Genomic DNA, 15,492 nt, shown 5'->3' with positions numbered 1-15,492 from the left:
GAATACACCTTGAGTCTTGGGGTTGAGCTCTGTAACTGTTACTCTCTCAATCACTATAGGCAAGTTTCTTGACTATTCTAGGCCTCAGTTTTCTCATTTCTGAGTATAAATGAATTGTATCTACCAAGCAGGGTTTTGGGGATAATTAAATGACATATCTTAGAAAACATTTTGTAAATTATAAAATTCTAGTTAGACTAACTCTGGCTTTCCTTTTCACATGTAGTGTATATTTATGCATGTGCTACGGAACAATCTCCAGGTTTAGGCTTACTGGTTTTCAGAGTCCATTTGAAGAATCAGCCTTACCAGTTTGTCACCCAGCTAAAGTTATAATCACTCGAGTGTTTCTTAGCTTTTAGCTGTCTAAGTGGTAAGAACAGTCGATTTCAGATAAAACGCTTGTTTGTTGATGAGGGAAGTGTCTCCAAGAAAGGAAGTAAAATTTTCCCTTACAGAGCAACCTGAACTTGGACTCCATTCTGCACAAAATGTCTACCTGTTACTTCTAAAAGGAGAAGAAAACTGTCACAGCTGTGATTACCAGAAGAAAAGCTTAGACCTAATAAATTGCCAAAACTCAGAGTCTTGTTAGTTTAAGTTACTTGCCAATGTACTATAACTTGAAAAAAGGAAAGATGCACATATTTATTGCTAATGCTGGGGAAATTGCCATTAAGACAGTTGGCAGAAAGGCTGACATTTTAACAGTCATAGGTTAGATAATTTTCTACATCTATCCAAGAGAAGATTTTGACCAAGGACTCACACACACAAAAAAAAAAAAAAAAAAAATCAAATTATTCTGTTCACTTGGCGGCATCTAAATGTCTCATTTTCAGCTTACAGGAAAGATTGCTGTGAAAGCAATCTTTGACATTACAACTGAGTGACCATAAATTGCTTGAATAACCGTTGGAAATTCAAATATAAAACCACATGAAAAGTCATTATCTGAGGTCGAACAAGGATTTTTCACTTGTTTTGCTCTTCATTTACGGGTTATAACTTTATTTTACATTAAGATTGTTTTAAAACTATCGTGTACTCAGTTTCACAGAAGATGATTGGCTTATAGGTCGTAAGGAAAATCAGTGCCAGAATGGAAAACTGAATTCTTGAGTCTTAGTGTTCAACATTTCCACTGCTGTCAGAAACAAGTGCTGAGTTTTCTTTGTTCTTCCAATGGCAAAATAAGGAATGTATGATAGGCTTGAAAATTGGCAATCATAAAGTGCTTTTTATGATTTCCCAAATTCCCTTCATAGTATTATTTCTTTTATTATGAATTTAGTTGTGTAAATCAGCCTGTTGCTGATAAACAAAAATTTATATTAGTCCTGGGACCAACATTTCTTTCAGTATGACATTAGTTGTGTAAATCAGCCTGTTGCCAATAAACACAAATTTATATTAATTCTAGGATCAACATTTTGAGAAGAAATAAAGTAGGGATCATCTTAGAGTTTTTAAAAGAATGTTGGTCTAAAATAGCTGGTAGAATAAAAATATATTGTACAAACTAAAATAGGGCAAAAGAGCTAAAATGCAGTGCATGGACTAAAATAACTAGCAGTTCAAATGAGTCCAAGTGCTAAATATGCAATTATCTTTCCTATTACCGTATATGTACAAGAGTTATTTTAACTTTTAAAATCCTACATTTCACTTTTGTTGTTGTTTATATATGTATGTATATGTAAAAAAACCAGTCATATATATATACACACACCTCTGAGTTTAAAAGTTTTAAAATTCCATTTTAATTTACAGGTTACAGGTTGACATTTTTAGGTAGTGTAATGGCTATTTATTTATTGGTAGGTGGTTTGGTTTATAAACTGAAAATTAAGAAAAAACTTGAGTTTGGTTTATCATCATCCCTCCAACTCCCTTCCCCAAACTCTTTGAATCCCATGGTACTTTTTAAAAGCTTGCCTCAACATCCCCAGGAATGACTTCACAGTTGTTCCACATAGATGTAGTAGCCATTTTCTCATGCACTGATTTTATGAATGATTGTTGCACGTCCTCCAGGGGTTTAGAAATTGCTCATACCATGGAAGAGAGAGTTTCTGGGTGACTTTGATCCGTGTTAGCGCTTATTTGCTCCTGTAACCCTGACCTTCTTGCCATCCCCTGAGCACAGAGACACACTCCTGCATCAACCCTTTTTATACTTGGTCTCTTTGCCTGGGGTGTTTTTCCTTCAGTTCCACATGGTTTGTTTCTTACCCTCTTTCCATCTTTGCTCAGTTGTTACCTTGTCAAATTATTCTGTAAAGGAGCTAAATCCTGACCATTTGATAGTTTTGAGCAAATGAGGATTAGAATCCAAGTGATGTGTTGAAAGAATCACTCTGCCTGTTGTCATGAGAATAAACTGCAGGCGAACAAGGGCTGACACAGTTAGGGGCAATTGCAGTTGTCCAGGCTTAGAGATAAAGGTGGTTCAGATCAGGTGGTTATAGAGGTGGTGAAAAGTGGTTGGACTCAGGATATATTTTGAAGGGAGAGTCCAAAAGTCAATATTTTGAAGGGAGACTCATATATTTTGAAGGGAGAGTTAACAAGATTTGCCACCACTTTGAATGTGAGGTGAGAGGGAAAGATAGGAGTCAAAAATGATTCTAGGTTTTTGGCCTGAGTAACTGAAAGGATGGAATTGCCATTTACTGAAATGAGGAATAAATACCAAGAGAAGAGCACACAATCAGGAATTGAGTTTTGTTGACAGGAGTTGGATAAGTGAAATTTGAATTAAAAAAAGGGTCTGGGATGGAGATACACAAGTTGGGAATGATCAGCATATACTTTATTTAAAGTCATGAGCCTGGTTGAGATCATCTGGGCATGTAAATAAAGAAAGGCGGTCTTAGAGTTAAGCCCAGGCATACCCCAATCTCCAATATTCAAGGGTTGAGGAGACCAGAGGGAGGGCCAGTGAAGTAGAGAAACTGGGATTCTGGAAACCAAGTAAAGAATGTTCCAGGAAAGGAGTGATTAGCTGTGTCAAAATGCTGCTGATAGAACACTAAGATGAAGACTGAGAAATGATCATTGAATTTGGCAATGGAGAGGTCATTGGTGACCTTGAGGAACTGTTTTGGTGGAGTGGTGGTGGGGAAAGGCTGACTGATGAGGACTTAAGAGAAAATAATAAAAGAGGAAATGTAGACCTCAAATATAGGTTAATTTTTTTACAGGGGATTATTTTTTAAAGTAAAACAGAGAAATGAAATGGGAGCTGAAGAGGGATATGAAGTGAATGGAGACATTTAAAAAATGATGTTTACATGCTGATGAAAGTGATTGAGTAAAGAAGGGAAAATTAATTATATAGGAGAAAGAGAATGTGGACAGTTGTTGGGAGCATGATTTTTTTTTTTTTTCTTTTTTTAGACAGAGTCTTGCTCTGTCTCTCAGGCTGGAGTGCAGTGGTGCGATCTCAGCTCACTGCAACCTCCGCCTCCCCTGGGTTCAAGTGATTCTCCTGCCTTAGCCTCCCCGGTAGCTGGGATTGCAGGCACATGCCACTGTGCCTGGCTAATTTTTATATTTTTAGTAGGGACGGGGTTTACCATATTGGTCAGGCTGGTCTCGAACTCCTGACCTTGTGATCCACCTGCCTTGGCCTCGCAAAGTGCTGGTATTAGAGGCGTGAGCCACTGCGCCCGGCCTGGAGCATGTATTCTTTCATGAGTGGTCCTTCTTCTGTAGCACTGTACACAGCGCTAAGGGAAGACTTTTCTGTCTTTCCTTCTACACCCCCAAACTCTCATTGGGCTAGGCGTCCGTCTTAGAAGCTCCCATTTAACTCTATGCTGTTATTGTTGCCTCTACACTTACCCCTTTCGAAGTATGACCCCTTGTACTTAAAAACAGACATTTTTAGGTTTAGCTGTGTCTTGTTCCAAAGAACCACACTTACCAGAGTATGTTAGTTTTAGAGTCATCTAGGAGCTTAACATAATACCAAAACCACACCTTTTGGTAATCTTGGACTATAACAGAAGGCAAGAATTATAATAGGATCTCACAAACCTTCTCCCACCCACCATGATGAGCTATTTGTAGATCCTTAGTGGCTCTTAAGTATTCTCTCAAGTGTTGAGTTGTGAGTAGCCTGCACATAATGGCATTCAATACTGAGAATAGCTACTCAGCTCTGAGCATCCATCCTGTTTCTCACCATTGGCATTCCTGGTGGCACAGTGGCTTCTGTCACTCTCTCTGGCTTGCCTCAGCTTTGATTCTGTCCATTCAACTCTCATTCCTACCTTGTCTGTCACAGGGTTAGGCTTATGGTAATGAAGAAATGCTCTGTCCTTAGCCAGAGGTTGGTGTAAGTTAAAAGATGTTGTGAGCGGTAAAACAAACAACATTTAGGCAGATATTAGTTATTATTATTCTCTTCAGAGCTCAAGGTTTATATTTCTGTCTGTATTTTCTAGGTTTTAGATCAGAGTTTTAAAATTAGGGCCATAACCTTTTTTGTTTTTTGAGATGGAGTTTCGCTCTTGTTGCCCAGGCTGGAGTGCAGTGGTGCAGTATCGGCTCACTGCAAACTCTGCCTCCCAGGTTCAAGTGATTCTCCTGCCTCAGCCTCTCGAGTAGCTGGGACTACAGGCACGTGCCACCACACCTGACTAATTATTGTATTCTTTAGTGAAGATGGGGTTTTACCGTGTTGGCCAGGCTGGTCTCAATGTCCTGACCTCAGGTGATCTGCCTGCCTTGGCCTCCCAAAGTGCTGGGATTACAGGCATGAGCCACCATGCCCAGGCAAGGGCCAGAACCTTGAAGCTACTTGCTAGGGTGTTTGTAGAAATTGTCTAAAGTGCTATCTATGCATGTGTGCCTAGGTGCATTCATCCACCCACTCATAAAAATATTTGTAAACGCTTGCCACGTTTTAAGATGTGTTTGCGGGAGTTTGTGCTGCTCATTTTTTAAAGAGTGGGAACTCTTTGGTAGTTACAATATGAAAAGGATGGACATCCACTCTGAGTCGTTCTGGATCATTTGTGGAGTTCTTTTTTCAAATATGTCTAAGTAAAACACACCATGTCAAAATGCCAGGCTGAGCTGCACACTTGCGGTGAGACAGGATGGAAGACTGAGGATTCCACCAGGTCAGGACACATCTTGGTTGCCTTTGCAGAGGTTCTCTAGCACCGCTAGATCTCTGCATGACCTAGTTGGAAAAGTCCTCCTCTAGACTATGACAAAGTGATTCCCTGGGCTTTCCTATCATAAAAATTGAGAGGCAAACGTTTTTCTTTTAAATGAGTTTTCTGTTTTAGCAAATAAAAGTCATTATTTATAGCTTAGTTAAATGTTTTAAATCGCCAAACCCCTGTACCTCTTTTCTATAGAGATCAGTTCATGGAGGGAGTTAGGAAAAAACATCAGTTAATGATAATGATATAGTGGACTCTCAGGAGATGGGAAACTTATTTTGAATACCCACTGCTAGGTAGAAGTTTGACCTTTGCAGGTACTTCCAGACATACTACAAAAAGGGTGGTAGTGTATGCCATCAGCTTTGTGGTTTATAAATATTAGTGATATGCTCTGAATGCTTTAATAAAAAGACAAATGAATCAAAGGGGTAGGTCTGTCTTTATTGTTTGGGATTAAAAAAATAATAATCATACATTTGTATATTCTTTTCATACTTTTAAGAAACAAAAAGGCAATACTGCTACATTATAATTTTATTGTACATTTAAAATGCAGATTTAAAAAATTCAAATTGTGCTTTTTAGTAACTAATAATTTAAGAACTCTTTTTGATCCTCCCCTACTTTTCCAACCTTCTTTTCTTGCCTAATGTTAGGAAAACCAAATTGAAGATGCCTGCATTTTGAACAGGTTGAACTTGTGGCCTTGGCTATAATTGTCACTTCATAATCTATTTTTGATTTTAATCTTATTATTATAACTTTCTTTTTACAGACTGGTGAATTTTCAGCTCGTTTCCTTTTGAAGTTGCCAGTGGATTTCAGCAATATCCCCACATACCTTCTCAAGGTAAAAATATATGATTATCAGTATGAGAATATAAGTGAGCTTTTAAAGTAATTATTTAACTCAATATTTGTATGACTGGTTTGTCAGCATTTTGTTCAGATGATGAATTCTACTAAAAATGTTTCTTACATGAAGTTCCATTGAGCTGTTTTGTTACCTAAAAGCTAAAATAGTAACTGTAAAAGTCATTTAGAAGTGAGTTTTCCATATAAAATAAAATTATTATAGGTGAATTAAATTTTGGGAAAAATCACTTTTATTTAATACGTTGTTGGAATGAAAGACTCTCATATCAATTATCTAATATGCAATATTAGTCACCACTCCATTCTACAAACACCCTGGCAAGTGCCTTCAAGGTTCTGGCCCTTGGTTGGGTGAGGTAGCTCACACCTGTAATCCCAGCTTTTTGGGAGGCTGAGGTGGGCAGATCACCAGAGGTCAGGAGTTTGAGACCAGCCTGGCCAACGTGGTGAAACCCCGTCTCCACTAAAAAAATACAAAAATTAGCCGGACATGGTGACAGGCGCCTGTAATCCCAGCTACTCAGGAGGCTGAGGCAGGAGAATTGCTTGAACCTGGGCGGCAGAGGTTGCAGTGAGCCAAGATGGAACCACTGCACTCCAGCCTGGGTGATAGAGTGAGACTCCATCTCAAAAAACAAAAAACAAACAAACAAAAAAGATTTGGCTGGCCTCCCTCTGCACCGTATTTGAACCTGTGGTTCTTTAATTGCAATCTAGTGTAAGAAAAATTTCTACCTTCCTAATTTGATGTTGTTCAGAGAGTTAATGGTATTCATAACTGCCTAAAGAAAAGACAGAATCTTTGTACAAGTTTGCTTGCATGTTGTGCTAATCAATAAATAATAGTAGATGTTAATTCTGATAATGGTTATAAGTATGATTTAGTAGAATATAAACTATAAACCATAGAAAAGGTTAGGGAATTTTTTTTTAATACATTCCATCTTTGTGTTTTTTGGAGACATGGTCTTGCTCCGTCACCCAAGCTGGAGTGCAGTGGTGTGACCATAGCTCCCCCCAAGCTCAAGTGATCCTCCCACCTCAGCCTTCTGAGTAACTGGGACTGCAGGCATGCGCCACTGTGCCAAGCTAATTTTTTATTTTTTGTAGAGAAGGGGTCTCAGTGGTCCCCCCACCTCAGCCTCCCAAAGTGTTGGGATTACAGGTGTGAGCCACTGTTCCTGGTCTATACAGTCCATCTAAAGAATAAAATTATTTTCTTTTTCTCTAAGTAAAACGTAAGAGTTTTGTAGTTCATTAAACTTTCAATTTTAGTTTCCAGTTGACTAGTTCTGCATTCTGTTCCCAAGGATTGTAAAGTCCAAGAAAGAATGGAAATCATCAATTTCTATCAGTTTCTCTACAGTCCGGTTGTGGAAAATATATATATATTAGATTTGTGATAACCAAGCATAATTAATTTGATTTTGGCAATTACTGTGCTCTGTTAGACTAGTAAGCAGTCTTCTAAGAAACCCTTGTAGTGTATACTCAGGACCTCCTCCATGTATTCCAGTTAAAACTCTCTTTCAGCTCATTTAGAGCCAAGTTCAACAGCACATGAAAGTACATGATTTATATAATCACCTTAATCCACAATTTACAGTTCCAGTGCTTTTGTTTTAATTTATTGTGCCTTATCAGTTTCAGCAGTCTTCCTGTTTATTTGAAATTGATGTTGCCTCAGCTCATATTCTTGAAGGGTCGAAAAAAAAAATGTTTATTGGCTCATAATCTCATATTTATCTCTTCAGCATCAAATTATCGTATTTTTGTTTTAAGAATTCTGACTTTATATGCTGTTCTTATTTTCCTTGCCAGTCAGTTAAGAGAAAGATGGAATCTATTTGCCAAAGCTGTAATATTGTTTAACCCCTGCATTACTGTGAAATAATGTCTCTTCTGTAGATAAAATATCTACATTGCAATACTAATGTCTTTCTGGATCTTTAGAGTTCATGCAAAAAGAGTAAAGCAACAACGACCAGAAAGGAGAAACTCTTGTATAACACAAAGCAACAACTGAAAAATCAAAAACAGAAAGCTACCAGCACACTAGAAACAATCCAGAATACTTGTTGAGGGTTTTAAGATGTATTTTCCTAAAGTTGTTGTAACATTTGGCTACGCTCTTCAAAGGAAGTTTGCCTTAGGAGCTGCTTTACATATTATTTGCATTTGGATGCTCCTCATCTAATCACTAGGCCTATAATTGATAGTCTAACTACAAAAGTAAACTTTCTGAATTCCTAGGGTTAGGATACTCTTCACCAGCATCAATATAGTTTTACCTTATCATTTCAAGCAAATAAAAATGAAGGTAGAACTTGAAAATATTGAGATAGCTTAGAGTTTGACTGCATACCCTGTTGATTTGCTACAGTGAAATTTCATTACACTATGATGAGGCCATCATCCACTCATAAGTTCATATTACCAGGTGTGCCTATTTTACCCACTAATAGAATTATTTTATGTTAAAATGAAAAATCCATTCAAGTGATATGATTTCCCTTAATATTGTATTGTAAATATATGTGGTTCTTACAGGTGATAGAGTAGGGAAAAGAGCATCTGAATGTCCTTGTGTGCTTAGATTATCTGATTCAATATTCAGTGATATGATTTCCCTTAATATTGTATTGTAAATATATATAGTTCTTACAGGGGATAGAGTGAATTTATTCTGAAGATGAAGCCTGATTTCAGAGTCTGAAATAACTTTTGGTTGAGGTAAATCAAAGGGTCAGATGAATCACTAACATAAACACGAAAAATATTTCTGTATTTGTTAGGATTCTTATTTTGCAGCTGGTAGAAATCCAGCGTGAGCTCATGTAGATCAGATGAGAAATTTCATACAAATCCTCTTCTTCTGTGGTCTGTATAGCAGGAAACAGTCCATACTTAGTACTCTACAGATCAGGCATAGACCAACTGTTTTATATCTGTTCCACTGGGCTCAGTTGTATACCCCTGAACTTCTCAACTGCTGTGTTTATGGGGAGAAATCGTGGTCCTAGCATAAAAAGGAGATTACAGAAATGATCAAAGTGCAAGTATTCTCTACAGTTACTGAATCAAAGAAAGATGATTTTATAATTATATACTTTCTTTTAACAAACAGCTAGTCATTAGATGCTGCTGCTCTTAATTTTCTTAGAGTGTGGTGAAAAGTGCTGTATGTGTATTCCTGTCTTTATTTTTGTCCTGAGAATTAGTGAACTTAACAATATGATGCTAAGAAGGCTGTGTTTTTGTTTTTGCTTCTGTTTTCTGTAAAACCATACTCCATAGAGAAGTAGCTAAAGAAAAGGTTTGAATTGTCTACTAACATTTTTATTCTCTGAACAAGAAGCTCAGAAACTAAGAATACAGTATTTTAGGGGAGAGGAGAGGCTTACTTGTAAATATGATGTGTGTTTGAATTGGTCACTTAAAATAATGAGCCAGTTTTATACAGAAGACAGTGAAGTTAAAATCCTAGAGCTAGGAACCCCTTCAGTACCATCATACAAAAATATGGAGGCAAATTATTGGATCCCACTGAACTGGAGGGTTAAATAGCAACTATTTCCAGCTGATAGTGGATGGGGCAAATATAACCGTGCAAAGAAAATCAACATTAACTTTTTTTTTGTTGGGTGAGAAATGACCGTACTGTTTATGTAGGCTAAATTGTTGTTGGAGTATCTCTAAACTAGAAATCATTGAGCCCTAGCCCAGGTTAGAAGTAGGGCTGTAACCAATTTACTATGACTGAAGTACTTGGACTTTTATTGGCATTATTTAACATCACACACTGAGCCCATTCATCCTGATGGATTGCATGTAGCAATTTAGTTCCACTGTGGAATCCGAATCTTGACACTACAGGGAAATTAATTGAATGTGAAAAAGCTAAAATAGGTTATTTATACAAGAGATGAAGCTCTCATCCTTCTTCTGAAGTCACTGTGGCTGTAGTGATCAGTCAGGGCACAGTCAGTGCAGAGCCCAGGTCACTCTGCCAAGCAGAGGCAGAAAGCAGGAATTCAGTTCAGGGTGTCTAGATTTGTTCAGGAGCCCAGGATAGGCAGAGAGTTGTGAATATCTAACTATACAATGGTCTAAGCAGATCACTAACATGGAAGAGAGCCTCTGAATGTCCTTGTGTGCTGAGGTTATCTGATGTAGGAGCAGCCTCCTCAGCCTGATGCTGGCTAGCAGGTTACCTACTTAGAGTCAGTCTGCTTTCTAATCAAACCTAGTAGCAAACGGAGCCAGGCAAGTACTGAAAAGGGAGTGAATGTGACTGGATACAATACAAAAGGAAATGGTAGGGACTGGAGTGAACTAGCATGTACCTGCTTCATCTAAAGGCAGCAGCTGCTATCCGGCTACAGAGTTGTTTTCCATTTGATAATCTGGGGCCTGGTGTTGCCAGATATCCAGATGTTATTAAAAGGAGCCCAGAATCTCAGGGCTTGTTGTTGTTGTTGTTAATATGAAAAACGACTATCTTTTAAGTAAAAGCAATGATAAATATTGTTTACAAACACTGTGCAAGAACACTTGTATGTCTTGGCCATGGCCTGTGGGTGAATTTGTGACTCTTGCTCTAAAATCTAACCGTCTCGTACCGGTGGGTGGCAGAAGGCTTTTCTTTACTTTTCTGGATTTATACTATGCCGTGTGGTATTCAGGGAGATCTTACTATGATCCAGTGGATAACAGAAGGAGAACCTTGAACTGGAGTTCCACTCAGTATTCTGAGTAGCTTATCACAGCTGCAGCAGAGTACCTGGAATGAATCTGGCTTGGTTTTTGAGTGCAGTACTGTGCAGAACACCTAAGTACTGATCTTGCCATAAAATGATACTGGGATTAGACAAATGACAGAAAGGAAAGTCAAGCATAATCATTGTCCTCAGAGACCTTATAATATAATTGATAAGTTAACATTTACTAATAAATAGTGAAGTGTTAACTTGTACGCTACCTGCCCAGTAGGCTTTTAAAAAGAGTGAGATTGTTATGGATTGGAATGATTAGGTCATAAAACATTTGTGACGAAGTTTGGGCATTAGCTAGACCTGGAAGTGGCATATCTTTCCAAGGCTGGAAGGGGAGGAGGAACAGATCAGGGATGGATAATCATGCAGTCAGCAGTGGGACTGTGTGGACATACTTGATTTGGGGAGTAGGTAGTAATCTAGGTTGCAAGAGAAATTTCCTGCAAGAGACTACTGAGAGATGAAACCAAAAAGAAAAAAAAAAAAAAAGTTGAGAAGATACTGAATGCTGGGAGATTGATTAGACTTCATTTAGCAGGTAGTCTTAATCCCCTTATAACTAGGTTATCATGGTAAGAGCTTCCTCTTTTATTTCCTTGGCCCCATTCTCTTCAGTGCCCAGTCTTCATGCAGTATTACTGTTAGTCTCCTGTAACGTTTCCCAAAACGAGTAATACTTACTTGTTGGATGCTGCTTCTAGAGCCCATTCTCCCGTGCAGTGCTGTTTTATGCAGCTTCCCAAAATGTGCGTTTAGTCTCAGAAAGGCAGCCATCCGCAGTGTCCTTCCAGTGCTTTGAGAATTCCTGGTGCTGTCACTTTGCTCATGCTCTTCTTTCTGGCTCTGAAATTCCTACTCTTTCATCTTTTTCTGGAGAATTCACTTAATTGACATAAAAATAAGGAGAAGTCCAAAAAAATTCAATTACTTGCCCAAGACTGTGTTTATTTAGAGGTATTGACAGAATATCTCATTTTAATTATTGGCAGCTAGAATGAGAGAGGTGCTAAAAGGTCCAGGTGGAAGAGAAGCAGGATAATGAAACCAAAGTGAACCTTTTGAAGGAGGAAGTTTTGCACACAACTATGGAGAAACCTGAATTTGGAGAATCCAATGGAAGAGAATTGTCGTATGTAGAATGACAGCAGGAGCTCAGAATCATAAAGGTCAAGGTGTGGGTTTTTTTTTTTTTTTTTTTTTTTGAAATGGAATTTTGCTCTCGTTGCCCAGGCTGGAGTATAGTGGCACCATCTCGGCTCACTGCAACCTCCGCCTCGCAGGTTCAAGCGATTTCTTTGCCTCAGCCTTCTGATTAGCTGGGATTACAGGCTCCCGCCACCACGCCCAGCTAATTTTTTGTGTTTTTAATAGAGAGGGGAGTTTGCCACATTGGGCAGGCTGGTCTTGAACTTCTGACCTCAGGTGATCTGCCCACCTTGGCCTCCCAAGGTGCTGGGATTGCAGACATGAGCCACCGTGCCTGGCCAAGTCAAGGTTTTAAAATGTTCATGATAAAGGAAATACTCAAATCCGTTAAAAGAACTAGAACCAAGAAAAACAGCATTTGAATTGGTGAGGATGATAGAGATGGTGAGAGTAGAGAGAACACTTTCAGTAGGATGACCAGAATAGAGGCCAGATTGTTGGTGTCATGAGGATATGAATGATTAGAAAATAGACTCTGTGAGTATCTGACAAAATGAATTTTGGAAATGGGATGGAAACTTGAAGAACTGAAATGATCAAGTGAAATTATTAAGAAGAAACAACTAAAATGATAGCATGCTAGCATAGAGAAGGTTTTTGTTTTTGTTTTTGTTTTTGTTTTCTTTCAATAGACAGAGTCTTGCTCTGTCGCCCAGGCTGGAGCGTAGTGGCATGGTCTCGGCTCAGTGCCACCTCCACCTCTGGGATTCAGGCATCTGGGATTCAGGCAATTCTCATACCTCAACTTCCCCAGTAGCTGGGATTACAGGCATGTGCCACCATCCCTGGCTAATTTTTGTGTTTTTAGTAGAGATGGGGTTTCATCATGTTGGCCAGGCTGGTTTCAAACTCCTGACCTCAAATGATCTGCCTGCCTGGGTCTCCCAAAGTGCTGATATTATAGGCGTGAGCCACTGCACCCGACCTTAATCATAGAGAAGGTTTCTTAAGAAGTTGTTTTAATTCGTGATATGCTTAAATATGATAATTATATCGATGTTCTCTCCTGGAAAAGTTTAAAGGAAATTTTGCCTGGAAAAACCCATTTCAAGTGGTGCTGTCATTCTTTTATATAGTTAAGAGAAATAGGTAATGGCATGAGTGTTAAAAAAACAAAGTGTGTGTATGACAGTCACATTTTGTGACTTGCCATTAAAGATTGAAAAAGTTGGCAGAGTTTTGAAATTTCTCATTCTTCTCATCTGCCCTTAGGAACAGGGGAGGATTTGGCATTCTCTGCACCCAGAAGAACATTAGACTGATTAACGTTACTGGAATTTTTTTGTGGATGAATTCTTGCATTGTCTTACTATTTGTAATGCTTGAAGCCCGTTTAGCATTACATGTTTGCTAGAAAGGAAACTGGTAATTGCCCCCAAATATTCTCTTTATTTAAAATCCAGCAAGCTTGTTAGGGTGGTATGTATTGATTATAATTCTTTTTCAGCACATGTAAGATAGAAATACTGAAAAGCCTCTGATTCTGATAAGAATATATAAATTCAAAGGCTGACCTTACACGTTTTTCTCTAAACCACACATTACTAAACTCCTCTGAATTTGAGACTTTTTAGTTCAGGGAATTTTTTGGATTCAGTAAAGTCACACTTAATAATCAGCTTTTAGAGAGAAAGACTGCTTTAGCACAGTTTTATGAAATCTGGCTTTAAAGCAAAATAGTCATCTGGTACTTGAAGGGCCATAAAGAATTCACACAGAATCCTCATCTTCTTATCTTAAAGGAAATAATTTCTGTCTAATCAAATAGGAGTGGTCATACTTTTCTAAAAGTAGGAAGGAGTACCGGGAAGACAGTGCCATAAAAGTAGGGTGCTGTTTACTCCTGTAATAAGACTGATTTATCCTTGCTTAATTTGAGCCAAAATTTGCATTTGAGACTTAATCACAAAGAAAGCAGTGAGATGGTCTGAACACTCAGCGGGGAACTTCTATCTCTTTATTAAGCAGTGGGCCCATGGCTGCTTTCAGTGCCTCATCCTTGTTCCACCTCCCTTCTCTAGAGAGCAGGCAGGACTTAGGGAAAAATACACTCTAGTTCAGGGTCCAGCAGGCTTCTCTAAAGGGCAAGATAGTAAAATTTTAGACTTGTGTGCCATATGGTCTCTGTCACAACTACTCAACTCTGCTTTCATAGCATGAAAGCAGCTACAGACAATATGTAAATGAATGAGTGGCTGAGTTCCAATAAAACTTTATTTTCATGTTTGAGATGATGGATATGCTAATTACCCTGATCTGATCACTATACATTATGTGTATAGAAACATCACTATGTTTTTCGTGAATATGTACAGTTATTATTTGTCAATTAAAAATATGAACTTCTAAAAACAAAAGCAAAACAACCTTTATTTTTAAAGTAAAGGATAAACCTTTATTTTTAAAGTAAAGGATAAACCTTTATTTTATCCAGCCCAGGCATTGGGCTGGATCTGGCCTGTAGGCAGTAGTTTCCCGATCCCTTTTCTAGATTATGGAGGGGAGTGTTTCTTCACAAAGACACCTGGTACATCATAAATAGATAAGTAAAGGGATTTGGCTCAGTGAGTGTCCATGGTTTTTATACCATGGTCTCTGTTTATGTTTGATTAGAACCTTCACCTCTGTTGAAGTATCCCTTCCTCTCTTTCTCCCTCTTTTTTTTTTTAAACCTTCCTTCTTTTATTCCATCTTCTCTCTTATTTTGAATAATCTATTAGTAACATAAAATTTACTGAATTATCTTCCCAGTCTTAGTTTCCCAAACTGTTAAAATGAGGTTAGCTATTATTATGGTCTGAAATGTTATACCCACCTTCCCCCAAATTTATATGTTGAAATCCTAATCCCCAAGGTGATGGTGTTAGGAGTTAGGACCTTTGGAGGTGATTCAGTTATGAGGGTGGGGCCCTGATGAATGGGATTAATACCCTTACAAAAGAAGCCCTAGAGGGCTAACGGGCCTGAGGACACAGTGAGAAGGCACCGTCTGTGAACCAGGAAACAGGCCCTCACCAGACACCACAGTTGCTGCTACCTTGATCATGGACCTCCCAGCTTCTAGTACTATAAGGAACAACTCTCTGTTTTTTTCACAGTTTATAGTATTTTGTTAGCTACACAGTTTATAGTATTTTGTTATGGCAACTGGAACTGACTAAGATAGCTAGGCATACCACACAGGATTGTTGAGACTATTAATGAGATAATAAATATGATGGTACTTAATACACTTCTGAGCTTGGTGCAGGTGCAGAATACAAATGGTTTTGATTTCATTAAATCATTTAATTTGTATTTCAAAGTATCGAATTTACTGTGGAACTAAGCACTATTCACAATAGCAAAAACATGGAATCAACCTAAATGCCCATCAGTGATAGACTGGATGAAAAAAATGTGGTACAAATGCACAAGGGAATACTGTACAGCCATAAACACAATGAGAT

The 15,492-nt window shown here is 38.2% G+C and overlaps 1 protein-coding gene across 25 annotated transcripts in view; it reads left to right on the top strand.

The window, feature by feature from the left end:
* BABAM2 (BRISC and BRCA1 A complex member 2) overlaps nt 1-15,492 on the top strand; it is a 493,921-nt gene that overhangs the window by 197,457 nt on the left and 280,972 nt on the right. For all 25 annotated transcript variants that reach the window (XR_012422532.1, XR_012422530.1, XR_012422531.1 and 22 more), the window contains one exon: nt 5,962-6,036. Coding sequence is in view for 20 of the 25 variants with exons in the window: in XM_045368628.3 (XP_045224563.1) it covers nt 5,962-6,036 (75 nt within the window). In the remaining 5 variants the exon portion in view is untranslated. The remainder of the gene's footprint in view (nt 1-5,961; nt 6,037-15,492) is intronic.

Source organism: Macaca fascicularis, chromosome 13 (assembly GCF_037993035.2).
Source record: "Macaca fascicularis isolate 582-1 chromosome 13, T2T-MFA8v1.1".
NCBI lineage: Eukaryota > Metazoa > Chordata > Mammalia > Primates > Cercopithecidae > Macaca > Macaca fascicularis.
The sequence above is the reverse complement of the archived record's forward strand: the minus strand, read 5'-3'. Positions and strand labels throughout refer to the sequence as shown.